Source organism: Calliphora vicina, chromosome 5, assembly GCF_958450345.1.
Source record: "Calliphora vicina chromosome 5, idCalVici1.1, whole genome shotgun sequence".
Lineage (NCBI taxonomy): Eukaryota > Metazoa > Arthropoda > Insecta > Diptera > Calliphoridae > Calliphora > Calliphora vicina.
In genome coordinates this window covers 6,840,826-6,860,003 of record NC_088784.1, presented here as the reverse complement: position 1 = coordinate 6,860,003, position 19,178 = coordinate 6,840,826, and the positions used below count along the sequence as shown (strand labels likewise).

The 19,178-nt window shown below is 27.8% G+C and overlaps 1 protein-coding gene across 1 annotated transcript in view; it reads right to left on the bottom strand.

Annotated features, from left to right (window-relative positions):
• Positions 1-19,178, bottom strand: part of LOC135959843 (metabotropic glutamate receptor 2-like) — an 80,642-nt gene that overhangs the window by 38,986 nt on the left and 22,478 nt on the right. The window contains exons 3-5 of the mRNA XM_065510938.1: positions 16,381-16,551; positions 16,105-16,249; positions 770-912 (exon numbers count right to left, since the gene is read on the bottom strand). Coding sequence (XP_065367010.1) covers positions 770-912; positions 16,105-16,249; positions 16,381-16,551 — 459 coding nt within the window. The remainder of the gene's footprint in view (positions 1-769; positions 913-16,104; positions 16,250-16,380; positions 16,552-19,178) is intronic.

Below are 19,178 nucleotides of genomic sequence, written 5' to 3'. Positions count from 1 at the left end.
AATAAAGACATTTTATATTTAAAAAAATTGTATATAAAAGCTTTTTCATGAAAAAATTTTGTTTGATAAAAACTTTATATTAAAAAAAAGATTTTTTGAAAAAAAACGTTATTTTTTTGGAAAATGATTTTTAGACGAAAAAACTATTTAGCTAAAAGTGCTTTTTCCGTTAAAAATTGATATTTTTATGAAAAATGTTGTTGTAGAAGATCGTATTTTAATGGAAAATATTTTTTTATAAAAAACTTTTGTTTGCACTAGAAAGGTGTCACAAAATTGTTACCAATATGAATAACATTTTAATTAAATTCATGCTTAAGTGTCCAGTTTTAATAAAACTATGTTACTTTACCACAGTTTACCATACTATTCATTTATATTCCCCACATACACTTTACACAAAAGAATTTCTGCCAAAGTATACATAACAAAGCTGTCATTTATTTAAATGAGATCTATGTTTAAGCATTTTCGACAAATGTCCACCTTTCACATTACTCCAACAAAGCCCAGTATTAACATGTTTTAAAATACTGTATTATTTAAATGGTGAGAAGCACACCTTAATATTTCTGCTTCCTTTCCTGACACAAATATGTCTTAGCTACTTTCATAAAATTTTAAATGAATTTGTTAGCCCAGCTCCAGCTCTTAACAATATGCTGCTCTCTGTCTGGCATTGTTTTCATTTTAATAAATTACTCTTATAATTAATTCAAATTTAAAAATAGTAAAGAAGTGGAAATATTTAGTGGAGCAAAATACCTACCTCAGGCTCATTGCCATCAGAAACCAAGTTACGTGCACTCCAGCCATCCGAGCCAATCCAGGAAAACGCGCCAGTGGCATTATTACGTCTCACGGCACGCATTACTTCACGTACTTCCTGATCGGAACCAAATATTATGGCACCTGTTTAAAAGGAGCAGAAATAATGAAATAATAAAATATTTTTCATATTTTTCTTGAATGTAAAATGTAAAAAACAGCAACAACAACAATGACATTAAATAGTTGTGTAGTAAGAGAGTTAGGGAGGGGTATTATAGCTAAAGCAACCGGAAGTCAAGTATTTAACAGTGTTTTGTAGTAAATGTTTGTAATTTTGCCTACAATTAATAATTTGTCTAAAGAGCTTTTACTTTAGCTAAAGCTGAATGGCAGAGACATAATTTGTTGGATGAAAGTTTGTATTTTTTTTTGTTAAATAAATTTTTCATAAATTTAGAAGTTGAGTGTTTAAGTTTAAGTTTAAATCGATTTTGCTTTAGTTAACAAATTATAAACATTTAGTAATTAATCTTTAGCCACTAATGAGTTGTTTTGGAATTTCAGGTTTTTGTGAAAGAAAAGTTATTAAAACATAATTATTGGAAATTTTTAACAAAACAAAAGTAAATATTTCGAGCTACACATGTTTTCCAGTTTTTTTTTTGGAAATTAACATCATTTATACCCCTCGAATTTATCATATTATTTTAGATTTATTTTCTATTATTAGAATGAAACACGCTTATTTGTGTTTTCTCTTATCTTTATCCTGGAAAAAAATTGACCCAATGTTGCTTAATATTTGATTGATTAAACCGTAAATGTAGTATTTAATTAACCAATTAAACGTGAGTCATAAATTAACCACAAAAAGGAAAAGCAAATAAATTAGAAAAAAAGTAAATGGAAGAAAAAAATAAAATTCGACAACATATTGAGTAAGATGCCAAAGGTAATCAATCAAAATAATTAAAATTAGATACCAAAAATAAATGAAAATTATACTTGCTCTTACACTTTTGCATAAAAGAAACTTAATTATTGTAAAAGGAATGGAAAAAAATACACTACATTACGTGATTAAACAATTTCAACAATTAATATCAATCATACGTCCCGTTTGGCCATAACAAAATTAATTAATATTAATCATACGCTGTGAGGTACAAACAAAAAATGTGATAATAAAGGTATGACATTTTTATAGCAATTTCTTTGCTTTAAAAAACTTTATATTTAAACAAAGAACAGAAGAAAAATATTATTACTTTGGTCACGTTTTAGCAAAGCTGTAAATGAAAAAAAAGAACATCTATTAAACATGAACCATTAAAATCAATTTAAAACATCATTTAGCCACTGAAATGTAATAAATAAAAGAAAAACAAAATCTGCAACACCTGTGGTTTTCTTTTGCTTACAGTGCCAAATGTCTTGTAGAACAAATAAAATTCATAGTCATTAGAAAAAAATCCTTTTTGGCAATTTTTCTTGTTCTGCTATTATATATTTCATATTACTTTTTTACAACAAAAGAATATAAATGATTGTTTCAAAATCACCAAAAAAAGATAAAATAAAAATGATTTTCGTTTAACATAAATGGCTAATAAAAATTGATTGATTTTCTACACGGTTTTCTTATTAGATTTTATTTCATGATTTTTCAACATTATTTTTTGTTCAAAAGACATTTATTTCTCTTGGTTTTGATTTTAACTTAAAACCTTAAACCAAAAAAAAAAAATGACTTTTTGGAAACAATTTTAAAAATCTTGCTTCACTAAATCTATTAATCATGTACAATTCAATACTAAGGCTAAAGGCATATCTAAGTTGTTACAATTTTTCAATAGCACAGCTAGAATATTGAAATGACTTTTTGGTTTAAAGACAACAACAGCTTTTCAAGAAAAAAATTAAGCCAAAAAACACGAAACAAATGTATTATTTTAAATGAAAGTCTGTCATAAAAATGACTTGCAGAGTCATAGCCGGAAATAAAAACAAACACATATAGTAGACTCCGCAGGCGATTTCTGGATGTTTGGCTTGATTTAAAGGAGACAAGGCAGAAAGTTTTTTTAAATAATTATAAAAACAAATAAATATAAATTTATTTTAAAATACTCTTAATTTTTATTTTTGCAATATAATGAAAATGTTGTGGTACAACAAATTATAGCTGAAAAAACAATTCAGTTGAAAACATAGTTTATTGGTAACGAAAACTTATGAAAATTATTGGTAAAAAGCTTTTCTGATAATACTTTTTATAAGGAAAAAACTTTTTTGATGAAATATGTATTAAAAATTTGTTAATCAATATCTTGTTTGATTAATTGTTTGTTTGGGGAAAAGTCTTGTATTAAAGTTATAGCATTTTGCTGAAAAAAACGTGAAAAATGTTTTTGTACAATTATTGAGAAGTGAGCTTTTTTTGGTGAATTTTTTTTTTTAATGGGAAAGAAACACATTTTTTTTTTGATGACTTAAAAATACGAAATTTTTAGCTTTTATTTTGAAACACATGTACAACATAATTTATTCAAGGTATTGGCTATTGTTAGCTATGACCTTTTCCCAAAAAAACTGCTCATCATTTGAGGCCAAGAACGAATCAAGCCAATATCGGATACTCTGTTTCAAAGTAGTAGTCGGACGGGGCATGGTCTGGCCTATAAAGCAGGTGAGGCTAAATCTTTTCAAAATCGTCTTTCATGATCTCTCGGCTTCAATTCGTATGGTACCCAAGATCCCTGCTTTTCATTGAACACTGCTGCTTGCAAACTGCTGATCCCAATGTTTTTGCAAGCTCTTCTTAATATACCCTACACCACCATAGTGGGGAGGGTATAATGCGTTTGTGCAGATGTTTGTAATGCCCAAAAATATTAGTCACTTTCTGAGTCGATTAAACGATGTCCGTCCGTCCGTCTGGCTGGCTGGTCGGCTGGCTGTCCATGTAAACCTTTTGCGCAGAGTACAGGTCGCAATTTTGAAGATATTTCGATCAAATTTGGTATATATTACTTTTTTCGGCCCAAGGACGAAGCCTATTGAAACTGGCTGAAATCGGTCCATTATTTCACCTAGCCCCCATACAAATGTCCTTCCGAAATTGGACTTTATCGGTCATAAATGTTTAATTTACATATGTATCTCCACAGATTCCGCTCCAAATAAGTTTTATAAATACAAAATTCATGTCACCAAATTTTGTTACGATCCACAGTGCTTTGTTCAATGGACAAAAATCAAAAACAAGATTATGTCTTTGATGTTAATGAAATTTATATTTTTCAATAGACAACTAAATAACTCATTCGTGTAAAAAAGACATTTTTATAAATATCTCTTTTTGTCGTCACTAGAGGTCGCTAAAGTTAGTACATTTTCAACATAAATTTTATGGAGAAAAATATATTTTTTTTATGGTTAACTAAAATCATTGTTAAAAGTTCGTTTTAAAAGATATAAACTCGCGATTGGCTGCAAATGAAAGAATATGAATGTGGAATTATGGAAAATGACTGTTTTTGTCAAAAAATTTTTAACAGTTTAATCTGCGCAATTTTTAATAATTAAAATTTTTTTTAATGTAAGCCTGAAATTCTAAAACTTTGTTGGAATATTAGTAAAATACGTGTTAATCTATTTTGATTATGTTTTACTATAGAATAGCCATAAGTATTATCTATAAGAAAATGTAATCATTAGTTGTCCTTTCGTATGAAAACTATTAAAATTTTGTTTTCGTTTAAATGTATAAATTACAATTTCGTAAATTTTCAATTTGATGGTTTTGGGAAATAGCTCCAGATTTTTGGTTTTTTATAAAATAAGTAATACCGTTTTTTCTTTTAAATAACTAAGAAATATTGCGTTATTTAACAAAAGTAGTTTAATGGCATAAAGTGTATTAATAGGTCTTTATTTGGTTCTTGATGTTGTATGTTTTTTTGCTGAAATCAAAAAAAAAATCCAAAGTTTGATTTAATTTTGAAAAAAAACATGTTAATCAATTTTAATTTTATCTAATGCCTATCTCTTATTTATTATAATGTGAAATCATTATTTGTCCGTTTTGACTAGAACTTTAAAAAAAAATTGGTTTTTGATGGCACCCATAAATAATACATTTTTACCGTATATGTAAGTAACTCAATAATTTAATATAACCTACATAGCCTTAGATTGAGATATTAATATGAGCTTCTGCTGATATTAGGAACACTTAAAATATAATCCAACATCCAGTTTCTAATTTTACAGCTGAACCATAAGGCTATCAATACTTGAAAATGTCCGTCCATCCGTCCTTCCGAATTTAGAAAATATATAAAATATTTCAGTATTTTTTTTACAAAAGGATATTTGGCAGTTATGTAAATCCTTGCTAGAATTAAAATGTTAATTACTAAATTAATCTGATATTATAAGAGAACAATAATTTCTGAAAATTAATAATTTTATTCAGGTTCATAGGTTTTTTAAGGAAAAGGATGTATGGCAGCCACCCGAATCCTTGCTGCGATTGTAATAAAAATTTTCACAAACAACAATAGCTTTATTAAAATGATTATAACCAAATTGGTTCCAAAATAAGAAACGATTTTTACGAATTTTTTAAAAAAAAAATTAGATGTTATACAGGATATTAAAATCTTGATGTCTTGGAATTATGAATATCCTTCCGATAAAATTTTCATAACTTTGCATCTAATATTATAAGACAACAATAATTTCTGAAAATTAATAATTTTATACAGGTTTATAGGTTTTTTAAGGAAAAGGATGTATGGCAGCCACCCGAATCCGTGCTGCGATTGTGATAAAAATTTTCACAAACAACAATAACTTTATTAAAATGACTATAACCAAATTTTAAAATGTTAGGAGTATAACTGTGAATTTTATTCAAAATTATATGTTCAGGATATATGGGAGGTACCCGTGTCCTTTCACGGATTTTTTCAAGAATTATATTTTTTCTTAATCTTACCAAAAGGTAATATTCCACTAATTTTTATTCGTCTGCAATAACTCCTTCTATTTTTGTCCATTGCCTATATGAAAACAAAGCACTGTGCGATCGGTCCATAATTAGTCATAGCTCCCATAGAGACTCGCTTCCGAAAATCACATTAACGTGCATAATTCGCTTAAAAATGTTGGTATACACACAAAATTCAACATAGTTAACTTTCATATAGATTTAAATCACACGACCTAATTTCATGATGATCGGGCCATAATTGGTCATAGCTCCCATTCCGAAAATCACTCAAAAATATAAATTATTGAAATTTTAAAATACCCTACTTAGTGTAGGGTATTATATCGGGCTTGGCCGACCGTACTTTCTTACTTGTTTTAAAGAGTATTTCTGGTGAAAAATTTGTTGGTGTAAAAATGTTATGATTAACTATTTGTTTGAGAAACAGGGATTTGTTGAGAGATGTTTTTTATTACTAAAGAAAAACGAAAATCAGCAAAATGGATTCTGTGATTTTTTTTTTTTTTTTTGGAAAAAAAATGTGTGGTTTTTTGATAATTTTGGGTGAAAAAGCTTTTTTGGTTAAAAGTATGCTCTTTTATGATCGAATACTTAGTGAAGAATTTTTGGTAAAAAAGCGTTTTTTATAAAAAAGTTGAGAATTGAGTTTTCTATAGGTAAAGAAGAAAAAAATCATCGCCAAATTTTCTTTCTGGCAAAACCACTTTTGAAAAATCATTTTTGGTTAAAAATATTATGTTAGGAATTTTTGCTGAAATAGAAGAAAAAATCATCGGCATGTTTTTTTTTGACAAAAAAATTTTTTCTGAAAAAATCTTTTTTTGATAATTTTTGGTGAAAAAGCATTTTTAGTTTATTTTTTGGGGGAAAAAAGTTTTTCTCAAAAAAGATTTTTTGATAATTTTTGATGAAAAACTTTTTTTGGTTAAAAATATGGAAAAATATTTTATGAAGAATTTTTGCTGAAAAATCCTTTATGCATGAAAAGATTGAGAATAGAGCTTTTTCTATTTGTAACTGGCAAAAAAAATGTTTTTCTCAAAAAAGCTTTCTTCATCATTTTTGTAAATATATTCTGTGAAGAATTTTTGCTGAAAAAGCTTCTTTGGCATATAAAGATTAGGAATAGAGCTTTTTCTGTTCAAAAGTAATTGTTTTTTTTTCGCAAAGAAGAAAAAATCAAATCAAAATCAAAAGCTTTTTTGGTTTAAAAATGTGTGTCCAAAAATTGATTTTATTGGTAAAGTAGAAACTTTTTTTTGATGATTTGTTGGTAAAAAGGTTTTTTTTAAGAAAATACATTTATTTTTTATGAATCTTCTTGCATGAAACCTTTGTTGTTGAATAGATAATTTTAATCATCATATTAAAAAAAAAAAACTTTTTGTTTAAAAAGAGCTTTTTTTGGAAAACAATTTGTATGTTTAAAATAAAACAATAAAATTAAAATATTGAGAACATTTATGAATCATTTTTCCCGGTTTTCAAGTGCAAAATTCTCAGAACCATATACGATAAAATGAATATTGTGGAAATCGCAAATGGTCTGTGTAAAAAACTCTCACATCCAAAATACTTAACTGATATTAATGAGCTTCATACAAAAATAAAAAAATCAACCAAAGCGGTTTAATAACCAAAAACTTTATGTCAACAGCAGAACTGTTTTACGCACGTCAAGAGCAACATACCTGGGTATGTTCATACGTTTTGTATGGTGAATGGCTGCCATTAGCATAAAAATGCTAATATCTAACTCGTTTGTTGGAATTTCTGTATTATATTTTTTTTATTTTGTTAGAAATAGACAAAAGGTTCAAAAAATTTATGATAACCAGTTTTACCCTTACAATTAGTCATTGTTTTTTGAAAAAGTGGTTGTATAGGTAAGTACGACAAAAAAAGCTTTTTATTAAGTTTTTGCAAAGATAGATTTTCAAATTAAACAAATTTTTTATTTATTAATAGTTTTAAATGAAGTTTTACAGTTATATAGATTTTTCTATTAGAAATAGAAAAATAAAAACAAATTTTGAAATTTATTAGCAGGAATCCCGCAATTCCCAAAAAAAATTTGAAAAATCCTAGAAATGGAATTTTTTAGTTTTTTTGTTATAATATCCACACCAGTAATGGGGTTATCGAAATCCTTTACAAAATAATTAAGAACATATTTGGCCATCTAAAATAGGTTACTTTATTATGATATCGACTTCGCGATTTGAAAATTTTAGCCCTAAATTTGAATTTTACATAAAAAACAGACGTTATTTGAATGGACCTGGTGCCTTCCGTATCAATGATTTTTAAATTTATTTGCATTTATAATATTTAGTGTAAAGGTAGCTTTTCAAAAAATGTAAATTCCTAATACATCTTCTTAGAAATTTTTTAGATAACTTAAAAATAAAAAAAGTACTTTTTTCCCAAGAACTAGCAATAAATCGCCTTTTTAAATTTTTGAATTCAAATACACATAACATTGGAGTCAGTCACGATTTTTAAATAACTCTTTATTTGTTTGGCATATACATTTGTTGTTAGTCCAATAAATCGGGATATATTTGGACCCGCTGTTATCAAAAATGTGGAGTAAGGTGGGTAAAAACGTTGAAAAAATACCATACTTTTCAATTTTATCATTATATTTGCATAAGTTTTACTATGGATAACCAGGTATGTATGGGCTTTATCTTCCAAACGGGTGATCCTATCCTAACCAAACTTGGGGCAATTGTTGAAAACAGTTTTGGCTAGGATATCAAGAAATTTCAAATAGATCCGATTATTCAATTCAGAGCTATGACATTTTAAAAATGCAAAACATACCCAGGTATGTTGCCGTTGATATAAATGTTAAGGTGTAGAAGCTTCAAAATTCGGCTATTGCCGAATATAGAGCTCTTAAATTGTTTTAAATTGTTTTCGCATATTTTGCCATTTTTATATATTTACCAGCACAGCCCTCAACCATTTTCATTGCCAGGTGAATGGGTACGTGTAACCCATTTGCAAAATGTCGCCATCAATGTCAAGTATAGAATGTTAATTTTTTTTTTTTACTTCTTTGGTTAACGAAAAGAGGATACGATATAAAATGCGTTGAAAGCTTTTATTTCTACCTTAAGTTTCGCTTAATAGTGAAACGATTTTTTAACATCAATTTGAAATGTTCTTGAAAAATTAATGAGAAGTTTTCAAACGTTTTCTTTTTCAACTTCATTTTTTTTTTTGGTTTACCATTTTTTTCAAACATGGAAGTGATTTTTATTAAAGATTTTTTTTTACATTTTCTGTTGCTATTTTGGGGGGGGGGGAAAGAAATAGTAGCAAAATACATGCATAATGAGGAAAAAGTTGGAAATAAAAAAATAGAACTAGAGTTTGCCTGAAATATAACAACCAAAGTTTAGTGAAAATAAATGAAAGAAATAAAATAGAAAATTTAAAAGCAGCAACTAACCAGTATTAGAATTTAATATGTAAAGGTTTTTGGAAGGTAGAAGACGTATTTTAAGGTATATTATGACTGTTTTTCTATTTGTAAGTTCAAGTTATATTGTGGTCTGTTTCAAGAAACTCCCTAATTTGTTATTATGTTTTTTATTTAATTTAATTTTCATATGGACTCATTCAGAAAAAATTGTCTTTTAGGCTTTTGCAAAATGTCAATCATTTCTCCTAACAAATTATTTTATTAGATTGTCCAAGACTACGTGTGACATCTTTCTGCTGAAAGTTTCCCCCAAATCGAAATTATTTTACCAAATTTTTGTAAACACTTTCTTTCATCAAGTAATGAATACTAATCTCTGTGCAATAAAATGAAAGTTCATTTACCCAGTTTGTAATGCTGGACATTGTTAAAGCTTTTATGCATTTCGAATATTTGAACAATATTTTTTCTGTACTTAAAACTCAAACATTTCCAAAAAAAAAAGAAACAAGACCAAGAAACAAAACAACTCATTGTGTATGCTGGTCATTGTTTTTAATATTTTAACTTACAATACTTGAACAAATACACATTCATACATAAATATTCTAGTTCTTGCCCTTATAACAAGAATCCTTTCAAAATTTATGAATTCATTTACATTTTCAAAATTCTTTTCTAAGAACTTTAAGTGCTTACTTATAAGGGCGGCCCATATTTTGTATTTTTTTTGGATTTTTTTTTATCCAAAACTACAGACTTCAAGTCAAATGTCTTCTTTTAAGCATTTTCCGATTTTGCTCAAATTCCCAGCATCCAAAAAGTACCAAATAAGTACCATCCTAGTTTTGTTTGTATGTTTCTGCTTACTTATGCTTCATTTGATGTTTCATTCCCTCATTTTGTTCCTTACAAAATACACAAAAACAAAGAGCATAAAGAGAAAAGAAACATGGAGAATGTTATTGTCTAACAAAACAGCATCTGTTATTGACATTTCTTAGTTATAGCAGTATTTTTGTTGTTATTGTTGTTTTTGTTACTATTGTATTTATAACTTTTATCAACTCTCTTTTGTATTTATGTTGTTAATGTTATTGAATGTGTTTCTTTTTGTTGGTTTTTTTTTTGATAATTTTCATGTTTCCATTTGATCTTTCTCATCTTTAACCCTAGAAGAACGATAGAATTTTACAATGTTAAAAGACGACATAACTGCATATACTTATTACTAGGGGGCGGATTTTCATGCATTTATTATTGGAAAATATGCGCCTTAAATATGCTTCAAAAAAATCAAAATATGACCTAAAAATTTAAAAAATATGCACTTATATTTTTATTCAGAAACATAAAATAATTAAGTATGGATTTCGAAATGTACAAAAAATACACAACACTGTTGCCAGCAGTTAGAACTCTTTAAATTATACCAAGAATTAATCAATAAAAGTTCTAAAACAATTTTTAAAATAATTTTTCTTCTGAAAAAACGATGAAAATATTAATTGTAATATCTAGGTATGAATACTTGTTTAAAGCCATAATCTGTAGAGCCTCTATATTGTGACTTTCCTTTTAAAATCATCAATATTTTGATCGTGCTGTAAATTAGCATCCAACCTTAATTTTTTATTCGTAATAACGCAGCAATTAAGCAATTAGTAAATGTATCCCTTATAGACGGAAATTTTTAATAATATCTGATCACTTGGCTGACTTCAATTAATATATTTTGGGTCATTTGACGTGATATTTGTAATGCAGAGAGAAGTCAATTGGTTACTTGATATGTACATCCCATGCAATCTTGCATAAAGACAATTGTCACTTAAGTGTCTCTATGTAATCTATAGTGTAGGGATTTAAAATCACTAGTTTACGACAGTCTCGTAGAACTGCTTGTGGAGTTACAAAATCTTTCTATAACGAAATCTCTTGTAAATCCAATTTGCAATGAAAACAAATATACTTATGAAAACTAAACTTTTTTGAAGAAAAATGTTTTGAAATGAGAATTTTCAATTACTGATAGAGAAATGAAGAAATTAGTGCCAGTTTCTCGATGTAAAAAGAAGTTATTCGATAACATTTACTGCTATTTCTATAACAAATTCGACAAAAAAAATTTTGTCTAATTTTTTTTTTAAAATTGGCATAATATGCATATAAATATACATTTTGAAGTAAAATATAACTAAATATGCATTATCAATAAAATATGCATAAATATGCACTAACAAATCGATGCCATTTTGCAGCAAAATGTGCGATTCGGATAGATAATTAGTCTAAATTGTATTTGGACCTTCGAGAAAAAACATGCATTTGCATATATATCCGCCCCCTACTTATTACTATAAACTAGTTTATCGCCTCGGCTTCGCCCAGTATCATTTACTAATGTTAGTTCTTCAAGTTTCTCCAACCCACTCACACCAGCCTGTTCTTATTTATTTGCAAATAAAATATCTAAATTTGTACTGCATACTTTTGGGAGCTTTTTTGTTAAAGTTGATTGGACTCACAAAAAAAAAAGAATTTCCGAGTTTTACCCGGAATTTTTGATTTTTTTTCTTTACAAACCATCTCCTGAAAATTTCGAATCGAATAAAAAAAAATCTGCCAAATCGCTCCATCCGTTCTCACGTGATGACATTACATACATGGACCATTTAATTTTTATATATATAGATTAGACTTTTTGTATTTAATGAATTACATTATTGTTCTCAAAGATTCTGAAATAACAGATAATGAGCTAAAACGACGACCATGAGGCTACTCGAAGGAAGATGGCGCTGCGTATAAATAGTGGCAGAGGTTGCAGTCGGTAGTTAGTTGATTATAGATGCTGTTAGATTTAACATCAAATGTATTCTTGTACATTATAAAATGTTATTAATTGTGTCCAGTTTATTTAATAAAACACCATTTTTAAAAGGTAAAAACTTAACAAAAACGTAACTAGAAATTCGGAGATGTTAACTATTACTTATGTTAAAAAGATGAATGCAATTTTAAAACGAATTAGCTACAATTGTGGATGTTCCGTTTGACTAGGGTTAAATTGATACAGATGGACCTGTAAGTCTGCATATAAAAGAGTTAAAAAGTTCTTACATTTTGCAAAATTAGTTTTTTTTAATTGTATTTGATTAAAAAAGTATTCTATCAAAAAAGTAATTCTATAACAGTTATTTTCTAACTTTAAAATTAAAAGCTCGGATGAAATAAAATAAAACTTATTTCGGGAGTTTTATTTTTCCCTTCAGAAAATAAAAATCATTTGAGGAGTTTTATTTTCCCATCATAAAATAAATCTCATTTGAAGAGTTTTATTTTTCCCGTCATAAAGTAAATCTGATTTGAGGAGTTTTATTTTTCCCGTCAGAAAATAAAAATCATTTGAGGAGTTTTGTTTTCCCATCATAAAATAAATCTCATTTGAAGAGTTTTATTTTTCCCGTCATAAAGTAAAACTGATTTGAGGAGTTTTATTTGCCCGTCATAAAATAAAACTCATTTGAGGAGTTTTATTTTCCCGTCATAAAGTAAAACCGATTTGAGGAGTTTTATTTTCCCGTCATAAAATAAAACTCATTTGAGGAGTTTTATTTTTCCCGTGAGAAAATAAAACTCATTTGAGGAGTTTTATTTTACCCATCATAGAGTAAAACTGATTTGAGGAGTTTTAGTTTTAAAGCTTGCCGTTGGTCAGATCATTACAATTTGTATATGATCTGAATAAATCGCTATTGAAATAAAAACTATTGGGATTTTAATTTGTTATTATTTGATTCCTATTATTAAATTCTTGTTGTTTTTATACTCTTCACCTTCGTGAGAAGGGTATATATAAGTTTGTCATTCCGTTTGTAATTTCTACATTTTTCATTTTCCGATATTCTGGATTCTTACAGATAGCGGAGTCGATTAAGCCATGTCCGTCTGTCTGTCTGTCTGTTGAAATCAATTTTCTGAAGACCTCAGATATCTTCGGGATCTAAATCTTCAATAATTCTGTCAGACATGTTTTCGAGAATTTTGCTATTCAAAATCAGCAAAATCGGTCCACAAATGGCTGAGATATGAGGGAAAAACCAAGACAACCTTTATTTTTGACCTATATCTGGATTACTAAGACATTAATATAGACAATATGGATATCTAATGATAGATATTTCAAAGATATTTGCAACGACGTATATAAGACCATAGTAAGATGGACCTACAATGGGTCAAATCGGAAAAAAAAATTTTAACCCGAATTTTTTTTTATCACAAAACAAATTGAAAAAACAAAAAAAAAAATTTAAATTTAAAAAAAAAAGAAATTCAAATTTAAAAAATTAAAAATAAAAACCGAAAAATTTTTTTTCCAAAAAATTAAAAAAACAACTGGAAAAAAAATTAAATTTTGTTTATCTAAAAATATTTAAAATTTTGAAGTATAATTTGGTGAAGGGTATATAAGATTCAGCACAGCCGAATATAGCACTCTTACTTGTTTTATTATCAAACTAATAAATTGCTACACACATTATATCAGATAGACTCTATAATGAAAGATACTGAAAAAAGGAGAAAATAAACCAAATCAGTTTTACTTTATGAGGGGAAAAATAAAACTCCTCAAATGAGTTTTATTTTTATGACACTCTTTTTAACAGTTTCATACGAAATTTTATTTTTACGTTGAAAAATAATTTATAACTGTGGAGTTGAGATCGTTTTTTTTTTTTTTAATGTCACTATAGATTCAATACGAATTTATTGGTACATGACAGTATTGGTCTCCGTTGAGTCTAACAAGGAGAGGATAGCCGTTGTTTACGGTCCCTGTTTAAAAGTAATTGTTTAATTCAATTCATAAACCTCTTAGTTAATGGTTCTTTTATGTATATTCTGTATGAGTTTCCTATAAATGAGATAATGTTCAGTGATATTTACCACGGTTATTATGTACTGCAATAATGTAAACCAAACCAAATACATTATGACTTCAGTCATTTACCGATCCAAAACAAGTAAGAAAGTATGGTCGGTCAAGCCCGACCATATAATACCCTACACTAAGTAAAAGTGCAAAAACATTTTTCTTTTAAAATTTCAATAATTTATATTTTTGAGTGATTTTAGGAAGTGGGCCTTATATGGGGGCTATGACCAATTATGGACCGATCACCATGAAATTAGGTCGTGCGATTTATGTCTGTATGAAAGTTTACGATTTATGCACGTTCAAGTGATTTTCGGAAGCGGGTGTATATGAGAGCTATGACTAATTATGGACCGATCGTAACAAAATTTGCTGACAAAATTTCTATGGGGGCTAGGTGAAATAATGGACCGATTTTAACCAGTATCAATAGGCTTGGTCCTTGGGCCGATTTGATCGAAATATCTTCAAAATTGCGACCTGTAATATGCGCACAAGGTTTACATGGACAGCCAGTCAACCAGACGGACGGACGGACATCTTTTAATCGACTAAGAAAGTGATTCTAAGTCGGTATACTTTAAGGTGGGTGTTAGACTAATATTTTTGGGCGTTACAGACATCTGCACAAACGCATTATACCCTCCCCACAAGGGTATAAATATGTTATCTTAATTAAATGAAAATTTAGAAATCTCAAAATTTTCATATGGAAATCAAAGGTCACCTCATCGTATGAGTGTTAATGAGTGTACTTATGTCATGTATACGCCACCATGTACTGTAAAATATATTAAATTAGCATAAATGGGAGGACTCCTCTGTAAGCCGAAAACAGTTGGATTTGACTTTCTTTTTTCATTAAATTTCAATTCAATGATATTTACCACAGTTATAATGTTTTGCAAGAATATATCAAACCAAAATATTTGATTGCTTTCTTCTTGACTTTTTGAAAATTAAGCAAAATTTAACAATTTCACAAAAGTGTTTATACATACTTTGTATGGGAATCCTTCTCATATTTACAGAATTTTTAATTATTTCACAGAAATTCAATTACATATTTAACGATAGCCATATTTTCGTCGTTTAAGTTCCTTTAGCTATGGGATTGAAGGCGTATACTTGATTTTTTAATTCAATAACAAGTATACGCCTTGAGTAAAAATAATGCGCTCTATTGGAGTAAATGAGCTCGATATTCTTATACAACCTTCAACAAAGTATACTTTAAGATAAAAATTTAAACAAATTGAAACTAATTTTATGGTAAAAAAAAATAATTTTTTTGGTGAAAAATACATTTTATGCTCTCAGTTAACATTAAAAAAATCACAAAAAGCCTGGGCTTCAATAACAAGAATTCGTTTAATAAAATTGAAAAATATTGAATATTTAAAAAATGTTTCATTTTAGCATCATTTTTAAAGGATTACATAGAAATAACATGCATTTATTTCTATGTAATCCTTTAAAAATGAACAAAGTTTTCCACTTGATATATGGACACCTTCATGTACAAGTGTTGTAAATGTTTATATATCGTCACCTGAAATGCAAAAGGGCGTAGCAACCAAAAAATTCAAAATTTACTTTTTAATGGATATTGGTACAGCGCATTATGGCTTAAGTCTTCACAAAGTTTTAGCTTTCTATTTTTAAAAATAGCAACTTTATTAACGAAAGAAAAATATTTGTAATCAAAACACTTTAAATTTTATTAAGTTTTTTTTCTCTCCTGTAAAATTTTGCAATCTAGGTGACGATATGTATGTTTAAAGTTGGTAGGTTTTATGTTTCACTTGTTTTCAACAAAAACAACTTGGCAACTTTTATGTAAAATATTTATTTTATATATAAAACACTTATGTATGTAGTTGCTGCTGTGATTTTAGTTGTATTTATTTAAAATATTTGCATGTAAAAACTTACCACGTGCTCGTGGTTTGGTTAGTAACTTTTGTACAATGCTATCGTATGCAATTTCATCGGCCACACCAGAGTCCTTAACAAGTTTTTCCTTAACAGCAATGCATATGCTATGACGTGCCAACAGCTCTTCCAATTCCTCAAATGCCTAAAAGAAAGTCAGGGGGAAGGAGTAAAAATAAATTAAAATACTTTAGCTTTTTTTCATGTTTTATTGGGGGGCTCAAACTTTTGTTTAATTATTTTAGTAATTTTGATTTATTTCTTTAAATTTCTTACCTTAATGCCATAATTACTTTCTTCATATATAATGGACACATAACTCCAGCCCATGCGTTTGACTATCTCCACCATGGCTTTAACTTGATAATGATCCGAGGGTATAGTGCGTGAAAAATATTCAAAACGTTGTTTGTTGCTTAGCTCCGGACTGGTGGAGAAAAATGAGACCTGCAAGAAAATAAAGAGGAACAATGTAATGTATAAAACTACAAAAAACTATTTAAAAACCAACTGAATTTAACAAAGTATTTTTTATTTAAATTTTAAAGATTTCTTTAGAATTCAAATTCTATTTAAACATCTCTCTTATATATTTGAGACTAATTCTATTTTTACAACTATTACCTGCAGCTATGTGCATAAAAACTCTAACTTTTTTGTGCTAAATGTAAAAAAATGTTGATGAGACGAAAAGAAAAATCATAAACCTTAAACCACTATGGTAAAATGTCTGCAACAATAATATTTACTAAGCGAAAGAAACCATAAAAAACCAAAGCATACTTTTTGGCATTTACACAAAAAACAGTTAAATGTATAACAAAGACAGTGGGTTATAAATATAAAGACGATCGTTAAACTCATTTAAAAAATGTCTTTGTTTTATTGAAAATATTTTAACATTTAAAGTTTTTTTTCTTATAACTACATATATAAATTTTAAATTTTCCTTAAATTTAAAATTTTTTCATCTCCTATTTTTTTTATTAAATTCAAAAATTCATTAGAAAATTTCTGGTTTTTTTTCGCATTTTAAAATTCATAAAATGTCTTGTTATTTAGTTTTCTTGTCACGTTTATTTTCAGTTCTTTTCTCATGCAATTTCTCAGCATTTAAAGCAAGTACAACTGCAATTTAATTTTTAGCATTTAAGAGAAGAAAATGGAATAAGAAAATTGTAAAAAGTAAAAAATTACAATTAACCCTTTAAGGGGCCAAAAGGATTTATAAATTTTCTCTAAAATATATGGTAGAAAAAGAATCGAAAATAAATGGTTATTATTGCAATTTCAGCTTATTTAGGATTTTTTTGCAGAGCTTCCATGTTTAACAAAATAAAACTAATTCCATTTTTAGCTTCATTTTATGTGTAAAAATGTTAAGCATTATTTTCTTTTCACATTTTGCGATTTCCATCAAACCAAACAGACCACAAAAATCAGTCAGAAACCACAACAATGTTGCAGCAGCCTTAGACAAATAGCAGCAGTGGCTGTAGCTGTATGTGATTTTATTTTTTTTTTGCGGCTGCTACATTTTTTGTTGTTTTTGATGCTGCTGTGATTGCTTCAGGCGTGTCACATTTAACGCTTCTTTGTTTACATTTCAATGCGTTCGAATTATTTATATTGTTATTATTCTTATGTTTTTTTTTTTCAGGGGAAATTTTATAATTTCTCTATAAAATTTATTTGTGTAGTATTTGTATATTTACCGTTTTCAATTTCAGTTTTTTTTTTGTGTGCTTGTTTATTAGGTGAAAACAAAAACAATAATATTTAAATATTGTGCAAATACTTAAAAATATTATTTTCGTAATAAATATCAAATTTTTTTTATAGCAATTTAAGGCAAACAATTGACAATTCAATGGAAAGAGATGTTTTTGTACAACAGAATGTTGCCAAAAAAAAGTGTTATTTAGAAATTAATACAAGCTTAGGGGGTTACAATTTAAAAATAAAAAATTATAAAACATTTTAGCTATGTCCTTCTCTCAATTTTTGTGTTTGTGTAAAACATGCTCATGTCCCATTTAAATCACCAAAATGAATGAAATTTACTGAGAATATTACCAATTGTTCTAGTTGGTTTGGTATTGATAATCAGTAAAATCGTTTTACAAGAAAAAAAGTTATGTATCAAAATGTGAGACCACATCGAGATTGATGAATTTTCCCAAAATAAATTTCAATATTGTTACGCTAGCTTAGTTTTTTGTTTATTTTCGGAATGTTTAAGAAAAATGCAACAACAACATGCTTTGGCATCAAGACGACCATAATTTCCCAGTGGTTCAAAAATAACTGAATGTGTGTGCTTTTGTCTATCCATTTGTTAGTGTAAAACATGCTCATGTCCCAACTAAACCACCTAAATGAATGAAATTTATCCAATATATTGACAATTGTCCTAAGTGGTTTGGTATTGAAAATTAGCGTAATCTTTTCACAAGAAAAAAAGTTATGGATCAAAATGTGAGACCACCTCGAGATTGATGAATTTTCCCAAAACAAATTTATATATTGTTAAGCTAGCTGAGTTTGCTGTTTATTTTCAGAATGTTTAAGAAAAATGCAACACCATCTTGCTTTGGCATCAAGACGAGTATAATTTTCCTTCTGTCTATCCATTTGTTAGTGTAAAACATGCTCATGTCCCAACTAAACCACCTAAATGAATGATATTTATCCAACATATTAACAATTGTCCTAGGTGATTTGGTATTGAAAATCAGCAAAATCGATTTATTAGAAAAAAAGTTATGGACCAAACTATAAGATCACTTCTAGTTTGATGCATTTTCTCAAAACAAATTTATAATATTGTTACGTTAGCTTAGTTTGTTGTTTGTTTTTGGAATTTTAAAGAAAACTGCAACAACAACAACATGTTCCGGCATCAAGACGATTGTAATTTCCCAACTGTTCTACAATAATTGAATTTTATTGAAAATTAATTAATTCAGATTAATTTTCAATAATATTCAATCACTAGCCTTACTCCAATTTATGTATTTTAGGGTTATTTTTAATGTATGTCTGTTTGTATTACATACATAACTCAATTGGTT